General features: G+C 44.8%; 1 protein-coding gene across 5 annotated transcripts in view; it reads right to left on the bottom strand.

Moving 5' to 3' along the window:
- DYM (dymeclin) overlaps positions 1 to 16,978 on the bottom strand; it is a 296,719-nt gene that overhangs the window by 224,950 nt on the left and 54,791 nt on the right. For all 5 annotated transcript variants that reach the window (XM_075532630.1, XM_075532631.1, XM_075532626.1 and 2 more), the window contains exon 6: positions 7,015 to 7,087. In XM_075532630.1, the coding sequence (XP_075388745.1) occupies positions 7,015 to 7,087 (73 nt within the window). The remainder of the gene's footprint in view (positions 1 to 7,014; positions 7,088 to 16,978) is intronic.

Genomic DNA, 16,978 nt, shown 5'->3' with positions numbered 1-16,978 from the left:
CAACACTGCTTGCTTCTCAAGAGTGTGTAAGTGGCTGGTCTCTTCACGGCGCTCAAACTTTATTCACCGTCCAAACCGATTTACTATTTCCATGCCTCTGAGCATCACTCCAAGACACCTTCCCAACAGACAGGTGAGAAGGCCCTCGTCTAGCAAACATGGATGGTAATGAGGTCCATGTAACAGCACTGGTGCTATTTATGAAAGAAAATCAGGCGCAGGTGAAGCCTTGCATACACACTGACTTAAGTAGACAAGACACGTGTTTCTCCTCCCTTCTCCATTCATTTATTCCCACCTTATTTTAGTTCTTAAATTGTACAAAGTAGTTTATATTTATTCAATGCTTTCCCTCAACAAACTGTGATACACACCAGGATAAGTACGATGGGAAAACACATGAAAATCAGGTCTGGGTGGCACTGTGGGTGAGGGATTGGGCTGATAATCACAGACTGGCAGTTCAAACCTCTCAGCCACTCCTCAGGAGAAAGAGGAGGCTGTCTGCTCCATTAATATTTATACTGTGGTTAGTCCAGATAGACTAGAGAAACAAATGTACAGACACTCATATATGCATGAAGAAAGAGCTTTACATACAAGAGCAATTGAATATTGAGAAAACATCCCAGAACCCAGTCCAGATCAAGTCCACAAATCTAGTATTAGCCCATATGTCCGATACCACTGTATACTCTTCAGACTCATGAAACACACGCAATGCCGCTGAATGCAGGAAGATCCCAGGCCAGTGGGTGGGTAGTCTTGGGGATCCAGTGGTGTTGTAAGCATCTCAGTGCTGGCAGGGATCTCCACATGGATTCTCTGGCTCCCAGGGTTCTGGCTGCATCAGGGTAGCTTCGTGTGGCTTCTTGTCAGAAAGGTCTCGCAGGAAGTGGGCCGAGAGAGTGAGTGTCTCCCGCCTCCAAGGAGGAAATACCAGTTCCCAAAACCCTGCCCACAAAAGGCCATGGCCACACAATGGTAACTGCTAGATTGTTGTGGTTTTTGAAGCTGTTATCAAGTTCTTTGGAACTCACAGCAAGCCCACATGCAGAACGGCTCCCCAGAGTCTTCATGGCCTGTCTGCGGACGCACTCCGAGTGGGTGTGAGTCACCAACCGTCTGGCTAGTCGTGGGTGCTTAACCATGTGGCACCCAGGGAGCCATACTCCCGCTGCTGCTGGTTCATTTCGTTCTTCGGATGCACTGGCTGTATCTAACGGATTTGTTTCTACTTATAGAATATTAACTTATATGGTTATTTTATAGTTTTGATTCTTTTTTATTTTCTAGGCAAGACATTTTTTTATTTTAGCCAATCTCCTGATAATACTTTTTTTCATTAAATACTTTTATTGGGGCTTACAGCTCTTATCACAATCACACACTCATGCAGTGTACCAAGCACATTTGCACTTATGCCGCCATCATCATTTTCAAAGCATTCTCTTCCCACTTGAGCCCCACACCAGCTCCCCATTTCTTCACCCTTCCTCCCCCGCCTGCCCTCACGAACACTTGCTGAGTTATAGATTATTATTTTCATATCGTATATCATCCTCCATCGCCTCTCAGCCACTTTTCCATTGTTCGTCCCCCTGGGAGGGAGTTATAGATTGATTTAACTTTTACTTAGTGAAGGTGCCTTAGGTGTAAATCCTCGTGTCATCTCTTCCATGCTCTCCACTGATGATTCTGTCTGTCCTCCTCAATCAATGACCAGCTGCATTTGGACTATAATACAATCCATATTCTAAACTAGGACACTCCTAAACTCCAAGTCCACTCAACTGCCTACACATAAGATATCCCCACATGGACATCTCTAAGTCACAACAGCTAATACACATTAGCTTACAAGTAATAAAGAGAGGAATATAAGAAAAATGTTGAAGTTTATATGTATGCATGTACAGAAAGTGAAGAATGTGAAACTAATAAAAAATATTTTAACCTTAGGTGTGAGCATCCTCTAGTTTTTGAGTCATCTAAGTCCGATCAAAGAATTTCCACTTTTACAGTATTTTGCAGAGTTGTGGCCATAAGAATTGCATTTGACCATACATAACACAGTAAAAACCTAACACAGTAGGCTGGGCAACACAGGTGTTTGTCGGGCGCCCTTCTGACCTCGTGCTAATGCCCTCCCTCAGCCAAATGATCTGTCTGTGTCTTCGGACTGTCTCAAAGCTTAATAAATTAAAATAAAATTAAACAAGTGTTTGTTTTTTTTCAGGTGAGAAAAAAAGATTTAAGTCATCAGGACTGATAGGAGGATTTTATAATGTCATCACATCTCTGGATTACTGATGGCTCATGGGATGCTATTGCTCCCAAGTGCCATGCGGCCCACATGGTTCCAAGATGCACTGCCTCCACATTCCAGGAAAGACGGCAAGGGCAACGTCCAAAGGGTGGAAGGGTACACACTCTGGAAGCTCCTGGCTTCTGCATGACTCTCACTAGCCCGGACTATGCCATGTGGCCACACGGAGCTACCATGGTATATGAAAAGCAAGCTGGGCAAATGAACTCACTGCCAGAATTCACGCTGACGCCCAGCTAGCCCACAGGACAGAGTGGGGTGTCCAAGGCTGTCCATCTTCACAGACACAGAGGGCCTCGGCTTGCTCCCACAGACTGATTGCTGAGCTGAGCGGTCAATTTTTTGGTCAGTGGCCCCATGCTTAACAGGCTGTGCTGACAGGGCTCCTTGCTGGGCATGTCTTGCTACCACACACAATGCCTAAGTTCTGTTAGGAAGGACATTCGGCTTGTAAAGAACTGTTCTGTGACTGCAACAGTCTCCAACCTGCATGGGAAATGCCCTCCCCCTCCTGCCCACACACACAGTGGTCTCAGTGGTCGAAGCCCTACTTCCTAGACTCAAAGGTTCCAAGTGGGTTTAATGGCTCTCTGAACCTATCTGAAAATGACAGATGCTACACCCATGTCCAACAACAGCCAGGAGCACATTTTTCTCCTTCCTTATTGGGCCACGGGTGCAGGACTACTTCCAACCCTAGCCTATGCTGACAGATTCTGGGAAGATTCACTTCACAATCCACTTCCTTCATTCAAAAACGACTCCTTTACACGCAAAAGCTTACAGCAGTGGGGACAAGGAAGACAAAAATGTTCCAAAGGGAATTGTAGTGATGAATGCACAACCCTTCTGAATCTGGATGAGCTAAGGAATTGCATGAGATATTAAATATAACTCAATAAAATTGCTTTTAACAAGGGAACGAGTGGTTCAAAACCAGTGGCAGGGAGGACTGGTTGAGAGTGACCAAGGGCAAGGTAACTGAGAGGAATTACTGAAACCAGAATGAAGGCTGAACATGGTAATGGGACAGGAGGAAAGCATAAGGAAATAGATGAAAGGAGTAGGAGGCAAAGGGCATACATACAAGTCTAAATACAGACATGTACATATGTAAATATATTTATGATTATGGGGGAAATAGACCTATGTGCATATATTTATAGGTTTAGTAGTAGGAGAGCAGGTAGACATTGGACCTCCTCGCATGCATTCCCTTAATACAAGAGCACCTTGCTCAGCTAAACAGTCATTTCATGATACCCACCTACCCGACATGATTGCTGAAGACAGACGTGTGCACAAACAAACGGTGCTCGACTATCAAAAGATATAGTGTCTGGGGTCTTACAGGCTTGAAGGCAAACAAGCGGTCATCTAGCTTGGAAGCAACAAAGCCCACAGAGAAGAAGCACAAAAGCCTGTATGAAGACGAGGTGTTGAAGGGATCAGATAGCAGACACCAAAGAACAAAAACCATCACTGTGTGCTCACCTTCCCCACATGAACGCTGAAGACAAATGTGTGCATGAGTAAGTGTGGTGAAGAAAGCTGATGGTGCCTGCCTATCAAGAGATACAGCATCGGGGGTCTTAAAAGCTTGAAAGTAAACAAGTGGCCATCTAGCCCAGAAGCAACAAAGCCCACATGGAAGCAACACACCAACATGTGTGATCATGAAGGGCCGAGGGGACCAGGTTTCAAGCACCAAAGGCGGGCAGGGGAGGGAGGGAGGGGAGGGAAGGAGAATCATATCGTGAATGAGGAGAGCATGTGATGGGGACCCAATGCCCATCTGTAGACAACTGGACATCCCTTGCAGAGGGATGGTGGGGAGGAGATGAGTTACTCAGGGTTCAGTGTAGCAATAATGAAACTCACAAACTTCCTCTAGTTCTTAAACGTTTCCTCCCCCCAACTATTATGATCCCAATTCTACCTTGCAAACCTGGTTAGACCAGAGGATGCACAGCGGTACAGATGGGAACTGGAAACACAGGGAATCTAGGACAGATGAACCCCTCAGGACCAGTGGTGAGAGTGGCGATACCAGGAGGGAAGATGGGGTAAAAAAGGGGGAACCAATCACAAGGATCTACATATAACCTCCTCCCTAGGGGATGGGCAACAGAAAGGTGGGTGAAGGGAGATGCTGGGCAGTGTAAGGTAAAATAATTTATGGAAAAAAACCAAAAAAATTAATAATTTATGAATTATGAAGGGTTCATGAGGTAGGGGGGAGTGGGGACAGAGTAGGAGAGGGAAAAAGGAAAATGAGTGTATTGAATGTATAAGTGTGCTTTACACAATTGATGTATGTATGGATTGTGATAAGAGTTGTATGAGCACCAATAAAATGACTTAAAGTTTAGAAAGTAGTGTTTTAAAAATTGATCCCTTCTACTCTAAATTTTCAGAAAGCAATTATGGAAAGCACACGGGATTTCCAAGAGATTGACATTGACAAACGGCAGAACTGCTCAACTAAAAATATAATTGCAGAAATAAAATTTTAAATTACATTAACATAAAGACTGTATCACAAAAGTTTCCAGCAAGGTCTGCTTTTTTAATGTCGGTGTCTATATTGAAAACTTTAATTAAAAGTGTAACAGACATGCCAATGTCCCTTCAGTATTATTTTTACAAAACATGAAAATGAATCTTTGTCATAATTATTTCAAAGAATTAAAATGTATATTGTTTTTTAAAATTGCTTTTAAATAAAATAAACCTTCACTGTAATAAAAAAATCTGTTTGAAAATTGGATCTTTACGGGGCAGCACCAACAACAATCATAGCTATTACAATTGTTTCTGGCCCTCGAAAGGGCCACAGTACATAAATACATGCACACAGTATGTCTGTGATATTAAAATTTCATTAAGAAAAGGTAACATTGGAAGGGGTTATCTATAAAGGCACTTCAGAGAGACAATATTTTTAAATTGATACTGTTTTAAAAGTAACAAACTGGATTGACCTAGTCAATCTGATAGAACTGTGAAAATAAAAGCTCATTCAATGTATCTTAAGTAAGGGTCTATTTTTCTCACATAGAATGTCCAGGGGCTGGGGAGTTGGCAGTAGCTGGCTTTGGTTCAGCAGCTTCATAGAAATGTGAAAGCCGAGTCCTTAGTGAGTCTTGTGGTGCCTAAATGGGCCAGCAACCCCTCATACACATTTCAGAAAGCTGGGAAGGGGTATGCCTCCTGGCTGTGCCAGTCCCTTGGTAGTTACATAATCTGTTGTCAATTTGAGACTTAAAGAGTGAAGGGGTGGGGTTTAGCCTGTCAAGCAGGTCGCAGCTTGATGACCTCATTGGGAGGCGCTAAGGAGATCTATAGCTCACTGGAGACGGGACACACACTCACTCTCTGGGAGACATTCCTGTTGAGAGGACACATGGTGCTACGCCAGAGCCCCGGAGCCGAAGGAGCCACGTGGAGACTCCTGCCAGTGCTGAGATGCTTCCACCGCCACTGGATCCACAAAACTATCCACCCACTGGCCTGTGATCTGCCTGCATTCAGTGTCATTGCATGTGTAGCGTGAGTCTAAAGAGGAATTTATAGATTGGTATCGGACAAAGGGGCTAATATTGGACTTATGGACTTGATCTGGACTGGGCTGGGATGTTTTCTCAATATTCAATCCCTCTTGTATATAAAGCTCTTTCTTATACACATGAGTGTCTATGAATTTGTTTCTCTAGTCAACCCAGACTAATGCAGTCCCCCTGAATAAGCTTTAGCCAGAGGTCTCATTTGAAGGTTATCCCTTGTGGCTCACTGCCCAACTCTAGTTTCAAGGAAAGCTGGAAAGGCAACTATGTAGACAACTGGTCCTTCCTGCCACCAACGGGTAGTGTCAAAATATCAGAGCAACAAGGGGCTTAAGTGGAGAGCAAATGCCTTGAGAATGATTGGGGCAGGGAATGTATGGTTGTGCTTTATACAATTGATGTATGTATATGTATGGATTGTGGTAAGAGTTGTTGGAGTCCCTAATAAAATGTAAAAAAAGAAAAGAGGAGAAAAAAATGATTAGGGCAAAGACTGTACAGATGTGCTTTATACAATTGATGTATGTATATGTATGAACTGTGATAAGAATTGTATGAGCCCCAATAAATTGTTTAAAAAAAATATATATCAGAGCAAATCAACTTAACTTCCAGATAACCTGCGTCTTAAATCCTTAGTTACCAAAGGCTGTTGGTCAATTTAAGAGCCTTGGTGGTGCAGTGGCAATATGCTGGGCTGCTGAGAGGTCAGCAGTTCAAAACCACTAGCTGCTCTGTGGGTGAAAGATGAGGGTTTCTACTCCAGTGCAGAGTACAGTTTCGGAAACCCCCAGGGGAAGTTCTGGCCTGTCCTATAGGGCCACTAGGAGTAGGCCTCAACTTGGTGGCGAGTCTGGTTTGAGTCCCAATACCTGTGCCTACCATATGCTTGATGTTGCTGAAGAGTTTGGCTATTTTCCCCTTTACATCGCCAAATTCTTACTTTGATGGCGGGCAAGTATTAGGCAACACAGTTAAAAGTTCCACAGATGTAATGTCCCCAGCAGGACCACACAAATACTATACCCCAGCTCCAAAACACTGCACAGTGCAGTCAGTTATCGTTATTCAATATATTTTTAAAAGAAAAAAATGGGTTCTAACAGAATCTGAACTTACAAGAGTGGAATATCAGTGATTAGCTCCATCAAACAGCAGATCAATTCTTCCAAAAGATCTTCTGAGTCAGTACCTGGGTAAGACATGTAAAAAGATTTTTAATATAAGAATTTAACAGAGCAGAGTTGTGTAGCAGAGCTTCACTCCTAATGAGAATCAGGACAGTGATCCTTACCCACACAGAGACACTAAGGTGAACCTCTGAATGAAATCCCCATCAAGCCTAAGCTAGTCTCTGTCTACTATCCTCTCCTTCTTCTGTAGAAAACCTGAAGACCAGCTATTAGTTATGTGGCTGTTCACACTTGAAGGTTATCTTACAGCCCCTCTAGGCAGTCTTCAAATTTCTTAGAGCTGCCTTGTTGCTCCAAGTACAATGTTACACCAAAGTCAAGAAAACAAATGAAAACCAAGCTGCTCTACATGCTTTGAAGCAGCAGATCTTCAGTTTCCTTCCCCTCAAAACATCGGACCTTACCCTTGATCTTCTTGATGTGTAAGAATTCACAGTGCCCCACAGATCACAGACTGAAAGCCACCGTCCAAAGAGTCAAAGGATACAATGTTTTCCCCAAGTTCCGAAACAAGAGGCAAAGGCAGGTGCAAAGTACCACTTAAGATAGAAATGCCTTGTCCCATGGGTGCCCACCTCCCTGATACGATCAATGAAGACAAATGTGTGCATGAGAAAATGTGAAGAAAGCTGATGGTGCCCGGCTATCAAAAGATATAGCGTCTGGAGTCTTGGAGGCTCAAAGATAAACAAGTGGCCATCTAGTTCAGAAGCAACAAAACCCACATGGAAGAAACGCACCAGCCTGTGTAACCACAAGCTGTCGAAGGGATCGGGTACCAAGCATCAAGGAACGAAAAAATCACATCATTGTAAATGTGGGTGAGTGCAGAGTGGAGACTCGAAGCCCATCGGTAGCCAACTAGACACCCCTTTAATGAAGGGTTGTGAGGAGGAGATGAGCCAGTCAGAGTGCAGGGTAGCAACAATGAGACATATAACTTTCCTCTAGTTCTTAAATACTTCCCCCTCCCCTACAATTATGATCCCAAATCTGGCTAGACCAGAGGATGTACACTGGTACAGATAGCAACTGGAAACACAGGGAATCCAGGACAGATGACTCCTTCAGGCCAAGTGGTGAGAGTGGCGATGCCTGGAGGGTAGAGAGAATGTAGGGTAGAAAGGGGGAACTGATTACAAGAATCTACGTATAGCCTCCTCCCTGGGGAATGGACAGCAGAGAAGAGGACGGGGGAAGAGGTCAGACAGTATAACATAGAACAAAATAATAATAACTTATGAATGATGAAGGGTTCATGAGATGAGGGGAGTGGGGAGGAAGGGGGAAAATGAGCAGTTGATATTAAGGGCTCAAGTAGAAGGCAAATGTTTTGAGGATGATGATGGCAACAAATGTACATATGCGCTTGACACAAAGGATGGATGGATGGATTGTGATAAGAATTGTATGAGCCCCCAATAAAATGATTTTTAAAAAAAGAAAGAAATGCTTTGTCCCAGGCAGACAGAGCTCCAGCAAAGTGAGTGGCCTGCGTTTCAATGCAAGTCCCACATGACAGGACTGCTGTCTTCTGGAGATTCTACTGACACCTGCTTCTTCATCATGAAGCCTCGGTCCTCCTTTAGTCCCTATGCTACTTCCACCTAGGGTGTTTCCATAGTGCGCTTTTCAATCCAACCAGTTCCACCACCGCCTGTGCTCTCACGGTCAGTCAACACTTAAATGGGAATGGTTCCTAAATCGATGGTTTTCCTCTGCACTGAAAGTCACACTTTGGTATCTGATTGCCGACTGGTCATCTCCACTGGACGCATCAGCAGCACTTCAAAACCAACATGTTCCAAAGGGAACTCCTCTCTCCAAAGACTTCACAAACCCCCTACTGTTCGTTCCTGTCTCCTTCTTGGTTGAGGACATTGTAACCCAAGCACAAATCCCCTCTCGTACTAATCTTTCATAACCAAGCAATGTCTAGGGCCCCTCAATTACAGCCGACTCCTCTGACTTCTCCTCTGACTTTTTCTCACTCCCTCTGCCAGGCTTTAATTCGTGATCTCCCCATTTCAGCCCAGGTAAGCAAATTCAGCTACCTTGAAACTCACCGTGCCCCAGCCCCCACAAATCCCTCAAACTTTCCAAATAGCATTCCTTCCTCTTACTTGACTCCTCTCCGGGCTAACCTGCAGGTTCCTGCCAGAGGGAGCAAACTGAGGTCCATCTGTTCAGTCTCACGTTGGCTTGAAATCAAAACCCCGCAGCTGCAGCGTCAATTGCAATTCACAGCGCTACTCAGTGCAAACGCCGCTGTCAATCTTCACAGCGCAGACTATGGAAGTCCGAGGATGGCAGGTTCAAACCACCAACCTCGGGGTTAGCAGCCCGCTGTTCCATCAGTGTGCCACGACGGCTCTTCTGCTGGTTTAGTTCTTTTCAATTGCTGGACGGATGTATCCAAAATCCTGCAAGCTCCCAAGTGCATCCTACCAGACTCTTCAAGACCTCAGTCCTACATCCCTTGCCTGCCTGCATGCGTCTCCCACAATTGTTACCTTTACAAGTTACATTCCAAACTACCTGATACATGCCATTTTATTCCTCCCTGTAAGGCCTAGAAGACTTCATTCTGAATATGAAGTAATCATCTACAAAGCATCTATGCCTAGTTCATTTGTGTTTCACTGTGCAACGTTGCTTACATTAATTAGTCCAGAACTTTCTGTCTGTATGTCAGCAGCTCCTTGTTGGGCTGTGTACTTCTCGTGGGCAATAAAGAGTTTGGCAAACAGTACACATTCAGTTCATGTGTGTGGAATAAATCCAGCTGTTGTTCCCAAAGCACACCGAGACTCAAAAAACCTTAGTGATCCTTCTCTCTAAACCCCAATCTATCACTTGGGGTCAGAAATTATGAAGAAATTCCTTCATGCTTGCCACAAACAAAGCTGGCACAGTGACCTTTGGAGAGCAAGGACACAGACTTGCAGAGAATATGAAACCGTACAGAGCACACCCATCAGTGGGAAGAAGGATCCATAGCACGATTCAAGTTCATAACCACATTCCAAGAACTGGTGGACTTGACTCATGTCGTGAAGCAAACACAATAAGGAGAGCAGCGACACTGGTCTCTGAGGTTACACAGTAAGGAATAAATAAACAAGATTCTAACTAAATTCTCTCTCAATGCCAAGGCTGTCCAACTAACCCAAGTGAACTGACAACCTATGTCACCAAGTTGATTTACTGGGATGCGCTATGTGCTCAATACATGCGTGCTGAGCGGAATGGTCACTTGGGTGGCTCATCCGAATGCAGTGACCCACATCCAGACCCAGTTTAGAAATCACTGATGGATACCCTAAAGAGCATTTCGGACTCAATCAATTGGCCAGTTGAGTAACACTGCCCTCCGTGGGTCACGTGGCCAACACTGCTGATTACAGGAGGTCAGGGACTCCGCATGGGACCAACTGGATTTGTTTTCCTTCCTGGGGTTCAAACACATCTCATTTGTGAACCTTAAATGGCGGCCAGTCCTCCCTGCAGCATTCTCAGTGCCGTCTAACCCCTGAGCTCACCCACCTTCACAGAGAGTGTGGGAAGGACATTCACAATTCAGTGTGGGGAGGAGGAGGAGGACAACGAGCACTGCATCTCACACTCACACCAAGCAGCAGCTCAAGGTCAAAGCCCAAGGAAACCACGGAAATCTCTGAAGACATCCATTTACTGAAAGGACATTCCTACAGAGTACCATATTCATGGTCCTTGGCTGGCAATTGTATATTAAGTGACAAGTGAGGAGAGTTGATGGCTTACTAGGTTGGAGGCTAAGCAGGCTACTCGGGTTACATTTCTCAAGCAGTCTTTCCATCACCTCTGCTTTCATACCAAGCCAAATGTCTTCCTGTGCTCCAATGAAAACAGACAGGCATAAACTCCCCTACCCCAAACATGTGCGTTTTCTCAAAGGAAAGAAAATCGTCTCTCAAAGGGCCCTGAAACTGGCACATCACTGACAAAGTAAATTGGGGTTCTGTGAGTAAACTGTGCTGTGAAGGTTTAGGACACAATGTTGTTATGCTTTAAAGAGTTTTAAATTACTCTTTGAATGGCTACAGCTAGCTCTTGTCAGATAGTTTAAAGTCTCCAATATTCACCTCTGTGACATAAAATTAGCAGCGCAAGTTTACTGAGCGCTTTCTGCTTTGAGATGCATTGTGCTGTACCCTCCTAATGGGTAATCTCACAGTCCGCCAGACAGTGGTTCTGAGACGAAGGGGCAGTACTGTCACCGCTTTCACATGAAGACATTAAGGCTCAGAGAGGTTAGTCCACTACGCAAGGTGACACAGTAAGGAAAGAAAGAGGACTCCAGGTTCTCTAGAAAAGAGAGGGTCAAAGAAAAACAAAATTTTTCTGTAATGGTGGTGGTTGTTGCTATTGCCTAGAATATAGGCAGTAAAAACACACTTATTCACGTTTCTACAGGTACAGTTCAGTGAGTCTTTGAGTTATGCAATCATTTTCACCCTCCTCTTGATTTTTCCCACCACCGTCTAAGGCAGTGGTTTTCAAACTGTGGGTTGCGACCCCTTTGGGGGACAAACAACCCTTTCACAGGGGTCGCTCGATTGATAACAGTAGCAAAATTACAATTACAAAGTAATAACGAAAATAATTTTATGGTTGGGGGAGGTCACCACAACAGGAGGACCTGGCCTAAAGGGTCACGGCATTAGGAAGGTTGCAAACCACTGCTCTAAGGTCTCTCTCTGTCCTTCAGTGTGGTTGAAGAACAGGGATCTTTAAAAAGCATAATAATCAAGGCAGGCAAGTTTAACCAGTCGAGCTAAACTACTGTTTGCTTTTCAGGAAGACGTCAGGGGACAGTTTTGGTTTAAGGTTTAAAGATTATCTTAGGACAATTGTTTTGGAGAGCCATCCGGTCTTGCATGGTTCCAAAAGGTCTGAACTCCATGAGAACATGAAACTATTCTGCCCTTTCTCCCTGTTGACTAATATGCCTCTACAGTCGTTGACCAAAAATGTTCAGTAGCGGTGGCCAGGCACCATCCAGTTCTTCTGGTCTCATGGCAAAGGGGACAGCTTCTAAATTATTTTTGCAAGACCTGTTTATTTACAAAGTTGGGTCAAAAACAAAAAACCCAACCAGCCAACCCATGTCTCACTGAACTCCCTACATACAAATCTCAGGAAACAGAAGATTAAACACGTTCAGAGAACAATCTGAAGCATCTCATTAATTTCAATATCTGCAAGATAATGGTAAGCTCTCCATTCATCAACAAGATTGGAAGTCCTTGAAAAAAAGATCTAATTTACAAAAAACTAAAATAATAAACAACTATGAATTGTTATTATGAAAACCATGTAGAACAAGGTCACTAAAATTCCCACCCCTGTTCCTGGCAAGTGGCTGTTAAGTAAGGCACTAATCACCCTTTTCTGTTCCCTGTTTCACCAAAGAACAGAATGTAGAGAAAATGGAATCTAAAAATCCCTCACAGCTGAGACCAGACCTCAACCCAGTGTGCCAAATCGTGAATGCAACATACTGGCATGAAACAGGGACCCAATAGAGAGGTCTGCGAGGTGGACCCAATGCCAACTATGTGGACACTACCCTCTTCCCCCAGAAGAATTCACTTCAGAGGACAGCACTGAAGCTGCAGCTCAGGGAGAGGAGTGCATCTGATCAGAGCACACAGGAGCCAACAAAGAGGGAAAGAGAGAGTGGAGGACATCCTGGCCCATCAGGCCCCGAGGACTATATTCCTGCTCAGTGCAGCCAATGCACAGAGAGGACCATAGGGCCAGTCCCAATATGAGGCTCAATGTCCCTCACTTGACCCATAGCACTATGAGGGACAACACTGGAGGCACAGTGCAGAAATTGTGCTCGATCTGACCACACCACACCAGGGAGAAACACTAAGGACATGCAACAGAGCAGCAAGGGGAGTAGAACAAGGAAGTCCCCAGGGAATACCAAAAATAGACTTTGGGGCCAAGGCGTGTCACCCCATCAGACTTGACCAGGAAATATGCCTAAAAGGTCAACAAACAGGCCTGAAACTATTTATAAGCTTTTCTTTTTTTGTCGGTGGTTTTGTTGTTGTTCTTTTGTTTCTTTTGCTCTGTCTTATTTTTTTGCTTATTATTATCTCTGCATCTCTATCTAGAGAAGCTAGGCAGGATAAACAATCCACAGGAGTAAACCATGGGACTGATAATTCCAAAAGGACACAGGAAAGGGGAAGGTGGGGGAAAGGAAGTGTATGTTACCAAACCCAGGGACAAGGGAACAACAAGTGATCTAAACTCAATGGAGAGGAAGGTGTAGGCTACATGGTAGGGCTTGATCAAGGGCAATGTAATCAAGAGGATTCAATGAAAACCAGACATGATAGTAGGACAAGTGGAAAGTAAAAGGAAATAGAGGAAAGAACTAGGAGGCAAAGGACATTTACAGAGGCCTAAATACAGGCATGTACATATGTAAATATACTTGCATATGACAATAGGGAAATAGATCTATGTACATATATTTATATGTTATGTATTATGGTAGCAGACAGATATTGGGGCTCTACTCAAGTACTCTCTCAACACAAGAACACTTTGTTCTAATAACCTGGCATTCTGTGATGCTCACCTTCCCAACCCCATTGCTAAAGACAAACTGGGTACATAAGCAAATGTGAAGACTGCAGATGGTGCCAGGCTATCAAAAGATATAGCATCTGGGGTCTTAAAGGCTTGAAGATAAACAAGTGGTCATCTAGGTGAGAAGCAACCAAGTCCACATGGAAGAAGCACACCAGCCTGTATGATCATGAGGTGTCCATGGGATCAGGTATCAGGCATCAAACATCCAGAACAAAAAAATCCTATCAATGTGAATGAGGGGGAGTAAGGAGTGGAGATCCAAAGCCCATCTGTAGGCAACTGGACATCCACTTACAGAAGGACCACAAGAAAGAGACAAGCCAGTCAGGGTGCAGTATAGCACCGATGAAACATACAACTTTCCTCTAGTTCTTTAATACTTCCCCGCCCCCCCCCCCGAATACCATGACCCCAATTCTACCTTCCAAATCTGGCTAGACCAGAGCATGTACACGGTTACAGGTAAGAACTGAAAACACAGGGAACCCAGGACAAACCCTCAGGACCAATAATGAGAGTAGCAATACCAGGAAGGAAAGGGGAAGGTGGGAGAGAAAGGGCAAACTGATCACAATGATCTATATATAACCTCTTACCAGAGGGACGGATAACAGAAAAGTGGGTGAAGGGAGACACTGGTCAGTGTAAGACATGAAAAATAAAACATAATAAATTATCAAGGGTTCATGGTGGAGTGAGGGGGAAGAAGGGAGGAGGGAAAATGAGGAGCTGATACCAAGGGCTTAATTAGAAAATGTTTTCAAAATAATGGCAACATATGTACAACATACGTACAAATGTGCTTACACAATGGATGGATGGATTGCGCTAAGAGCTGTATGAACCCCCAACAGAATGATTACCATAAAGAAATCACTCATAGCTCTCGCAATCTATATGTGATCCGTTCCGGGAACAAGCTGCAGGCCGCAGCCATTACTTGTGCTTGATCCCAGTCAGCACCATCTGCTAAAATGTCAGTTTACCACTCCCTCATCTGGGCCTTAAGGATGGCTAAAAGAAGACAGTAAAAACCACCACCCTAATCAAATGCCCTCCCCTCCACCAGAGCAGAAAGGGCGGGCAAAACGGGTGGGGCATTAAAAGAAAACCAAGAACTTGCTTGAGGAAGGAAAAAAAACAGCACTGATGGAAAACAAACCTGGAGCCAGAGAAAAGAAACATATGGGTCACGTAAGTCAGGTTACATGCGGTTACTGAAAGTAGCGTCACAAGACAATGAGCTAATGTTGTTTTCTTTGCATCAAGAAAAATCAAGCTGCCAGTTTCTCGATGCTGCCCAGTACGAGGCTGTGCCAAATGTAAGCACTGAAAATGAATCACGGAAGAACAGAGCTGTACTCAGAAGGCAAGTTAACGGGGGGCCTGGAAAGTTCAGAGCAAACGGACTTCTTCAAAAAGGAAGGCAGACAGAGACAGAACATACCCCAAACTGAGGTTCAGGAAAAAGGGGGCCATCCACGCCAATGCCAGTTTGAATTGTGCAAATGATTTGTGATTCTGCTAGAGCAGCGGTTCTCATCAACCCCTTTGGGGGTCGAATAACCCTTTCACAGGGGCCGCCTGATTCTTAACAAATGAGTTATGAAGTAGCAACCAAAATAATGCTATGGTTGGGGGTCACCACACGTGAGCATCTGTATGAAAGGGTCGCAGCCTTAGGAAGGTTGAGGACGCCTCTTCTAGAGTATACTAAAAAACTCAGGTTTGGACTTTTAATTTCACAACATCAAAGTGACCTGTCTAAATTAATCATGAAGCAGAAGAGCAAGCAAAAGGATTCTACCTTTCCTGTCCGACACCATCGCATCACATTTGCATGCAATCTGCTCGACTGCTTTCCCTTGGGTTAAAGGAAAGGGTTCTAATTACGCCAGAGGATAATATCATCGACCTGGTTTTGATGACATGTGCCTCCTACTAAGTCTGATTTTGTTCTAATAACACGAAGATAGAGACGAGAAATATACAGCTGCATCATCTGTGCTAGAGGAGCACTGGGGGTGTAATGGTTCCACGCTGGGCTGCGATCCACATGGTCGGCAGTTTGACACCACCAGCAGCTCCTGGGGGGAAGACTGGGCTTTCGACTCCCATCAACAGTTACCGTCCCAGAACCCCACAGGGGTGGCTATGGGTCAGCACTGACTCAATGGCAGTGAGAAAGCGACAGAGCTGGGTATGAAGCCATCTCAGCTGCAGACATGGAAGATCTCATCACCTGCAAAGATGAAGAGCCAGAAGTGGAGTGCATTCATTGGACCCTGAGACCCCTCGATGCTGTGACCCCGAAGAGTGGCATCAGCTGGACCAAGAGCCGGGGCATGAAGCAGAGCACCGGTCTTCCCGGTCCATCAGTAGGTAAAGCTGGCTTTGGCAAGAGGCTCTCTCAGACGGAGGCTTCTCATTGGGGAGCTAAGTTTGCTACCTCAAGGATGGAGGTAGAGGGGGGCGCCTCCAGGGTGAGGCAGAGTGGCGTGGCGTTTGGACATTGACTAGCCACGCTGTAAAGAGTTCGGTGCTATAGCTAATATGGCTCAGCCGCCTGCAGGTGGTCCTCTCTACCTCGGTAAACTTGTCTTCACGAACCCTGTACTCTTCCTGTCCCGAGACAGTCCTTTGCGCGCCTAACGCACACCTTCATACATCAGCCGTCATTGTGAGGCTGCTAGCCAGCCAGCTGGGCTTCTGTTTCTTCCCCGACTCAGCAGTGCAGTTATTTAATTTTATTCTATGTTTTAAAAAATTAGTCAAAGAAATGACTAGAAAATATAATGCTAACGAGAAGTCAAAAATCTCCAACGGAAGCTCTTAAGATTACAAGGGACATAATTACATTGCCAAGAATGGGCTCGCTCAAAAGGGCTGTCACTGGACCAAAAACAGGCCCAGTTGTTCATGAGGAAGACAAAATCCCACGGGGCTGACGCTAGATCACGAGGGAATGTCTGCCAGGACTCCGACAAAACCGCTGATCATCACAGACAGCTCTGCCAATGTGGCGCCCATGCTGGTAAGGGGGTTCACGTTGCCATATTGTTTTCACACTGTCTCCATATTAGTCTACCTAGGTGTAAATAAAACCATGTTTCCCAAGTCTGGGTACGAAGCGGGCATTGCTCAGGCAAAGAGGGTATCAGGGGAGTGTGATGGTTAGGTTTTTGTGTCAACAGGGCACCTGTAAATAGGGTGAAGTTTAGCTTGTCAATCAG

This window comes from Tenrec ecaudatus, chromosome 15 (genome assembly GCF_050624435.1).
Source record: "Tenrec ecaudatus isolate mTenEca1 chromosome 15, mTenEca1.hap1, whole genome shotgun sequence".
Classification (NCBI taxonomy): Eukaryota; Metazoa; Chordata; class Mammalia; order Afrosoricida; family Tenrecidae; genus Tenrec; species Tenrec ecaudatus.
Note: the sequence above shows the minus strand (reverse complement) of the source record. Positions and strands in the feature narration are given on the sequence as shown.